Source organism: Contarinia nasturtii, unplaced genomic scaffold, assembly GCF_009176525.2.
Source record: "Contarinia nasturtii isolate CC-2019 unplaced genomic scaffold, AAFC_CNas_1.1 Cnas_scaffold_5271, whole genome shotgun sequence".
NCBI lineage: Eukaryota > Metazoa > Arthropoda > Insecta > Diptera > Cecidomyiidae > Contarinia > Contarinia nasturtii.
The window spans coordinates 1-2,661 of record NW_022202548.1 but is presented as its reverse complement, the minus strand read 5'-3'; the positions used below and the strand labels follow the sequence as shown (position 1 = coordinate 2,661).

Sequence of the window (2,661 nt, the reverse complement as noted above, 5' to 3'; positions counted from 1 at the left end):
GTTCCGTTGGATTTAACAAAACATACTAAAATCGCTCAGTGGTTGGATCGCTTATCGAAATTACCGTACTATGAACATATAAACGGAGCTCCAGCAAAGGAATTACAATGTGCTATTCGTAATTTGGTAAAAACGAACGCCGAATCACCATAAGACAAACAATTTTAAATTTCTTTAAATCTTCATTAAACTGTTGTTCAAAATTATAATGGAATAAAACGATTTCGAAGGGAAATACTATGCAATTTTTTACTGTCTTTTAAAACAACAAACGAAGCGGAGTACAGAAAGCTACATATTAAATTTAAAACTGATTATAGCCAATATCAACGTTAACACTGAAGTGAAACAAATACATGAACGGATGACAAGCGTTTGTGATTAAATTATACGAGAGTGTTTAACACATATCGCTTTACTTCAGTGACTTCACAAAAAAAAAACAATTCACTGACAAAAAACATAAAGTGTGTCAGTGAAGGCTAGATAACTAAATGCCAAAAAACAGCTGATAATTTACTGAAACTCTTTCCGCTTATATGCTATTAATATACAGCGACGCAGACGCAATGCGGCAGCGTTCATCATCAGCGACGATACTAGTGTGACTAAAACCGATTGCTTTCAATTTTAATTTTTGATGGGGAATCGATTAAAGGCCATAAAAATGCGATCTGATGGCGTCTAGACCCTCAAAAATAACGATGCAGAGGGGCATCACATGGAATATGAAAATGGACTGGAGCGAACGGAGGTTCGTCCGGGGTCAAAGTCGTAGAACAAAAGTTGTTTGGATTGATGTCCTCTATCATATTATGCATGTCCACGGTGTATTCGATGAAAAAAGATCAATCGCTCCACCCTAGTATGCATGTATAAAATTGGCTTTAACGACATGATTTAATGAATCTCTATCGAAAATAAACAAAGATAACACAATGTTAACGTTATTCTGTTGAGAAATTCGATTCGTTTGATTGTTATGTGGAAAAATATTCGTCGCCGAAAAGAGCGAAAAATTGCTTTTTTGCGAAGCTGTATTAATATGATTTCTTTGTTCACAAGTAGTTGCCGTTAAGCAAAAGCAAAGAGAACACAATAAAATATAAAAACCAACGAACCACTGAAAACGGAGGTAGCGTCAATTGTTCACTATGGAATATTCTCTTCGACTGAGACTCAATCAATAGTGGCCGTGTGAATTTAAACAAATCGATTTTAGTCGCACTAGTATTGTCAACGATGATACGATTTTTTTTCTACCTTAACTAAATGATGATATGATAGAATATTGAAAAATGATATCACTTTATTGGGTACTCGAATAATCTTATGTTTACCGAAAATCATGATGACTCCTTAACTAGAGTAGAGACTGTAGCAATTATTTGATCAGTCATATAAAGAGTTACCATGAGAGTTACAATCTGAATTTTTATCAGTAAATGTCACACACGTCGCCATACAAACCATTTTTGGATCGTTTCTCTTGCTCCGTTTCGTTCAACACACAAACGAAACCAATTTGAGATACCGCTCGGTTTGTATGATAACTGTCAAACTGGTTCACTTTACTGATAAAAATTCAGATTGTAAATCTCATGGTAACTCTTTGACTGATCAAATAATTGCTACAGTCTCTACTCTAGTTAAGGAGTCATCATGATTTTCGGTAAACATAAGATTATTCGAGTACCCAATAAAGTGATATCATTTTTCAATATTCTATCATATCATCATTTAGATAGAGTAGAAAAAAATCGTATCATCGTTGACAATACTAGTGCGACTAAAATCGATTTGTTTAAATTCAAACGGCCACTATCGATTGAGTCTCAGTCGAAGAAAATATTCCATAGTGAACAATTGACGCTACCTCCGTTTTCAGTGGTTCGTTGGTTTTTATATTTTATTGTGTTCTCTTTCCTTTTGCTTAACGGCAAACACTTGTGAAAATAGAAATCATATTAATACAGCTTCGCAAAAAAGAAATTTTTTCGCTCTTTTCGGCGACGAATATTTTTCCGCATAACAATCAAACGAATCGAATTTCTCAACAGAATAACGTTAACATTGTCTTATCTTTGTTTTTTTTTCGATATAGAATCATTAAATCATGTCGTCAAAGCCAATTTTATACATGCATACATTTAGTCCGCCTTCACGTGCGGTTCTATTGACTGCAGCTGAATTGGGCGTTGAGCTAGAGTGCAAAGTCATTGAATTGTTGAAATCTGAACATAAGTCACCAGAATTTATCAAGGTACATTCATCTTCAATTTAAAATATTTTCTGTTTCAATTATTTTATTGCCGGATTTTATAGAATTCCATGAAGAATTTAACACGAAATCCTATAAAAACATTTTCCGTTCTGCATCATTTGACTTATTTTTGATTTCAGTTGAATCCCCAGCACACAATTCCACTTCTCGATGATAACGGTGTGTTGATCACCGACAGCCACGCAATTTGCGGGTATTTAGTTGGAAAATATGGAAAAGACGACCGATTGTATCCAAAAGATTTGGTGAAACGTGCCCAAGTCGATGCTCACTTGCATTTTGACTCTGGTCACCTATTCGCTCGTATGCGCTTTTTATTTGAACCAATTTTGTTCTACAAATCATGCGAAATGCCGGAAGAACGCATTAAATACATT

The 2,661-nt window shown here is 34.6% G+C and overlaps 1 protein-coding gene across 1 annotated transcript; it reads left to right on the top strand.

The window, feature by feature from the left end:
• Positions 1-2,116: 2,116 nt before the first annotated feature.
• On the top strand, positions 2,117-2,587 carry LOC116351356 (glutathione S-transferase 1-like; the record flags this gene model as incomplete). Its single annotated transcript, XM_031783450.1, has 2 exons — positions 2,117-2,263; positions 2,404-2,587. Coding segments are annotated over exons 1-2 (331 nt in total), but the record flags the coding sequence as incomplete, so codon positions are not given.
• Positions 2,588-2,661: the final 74 nt, after the last annotated feature.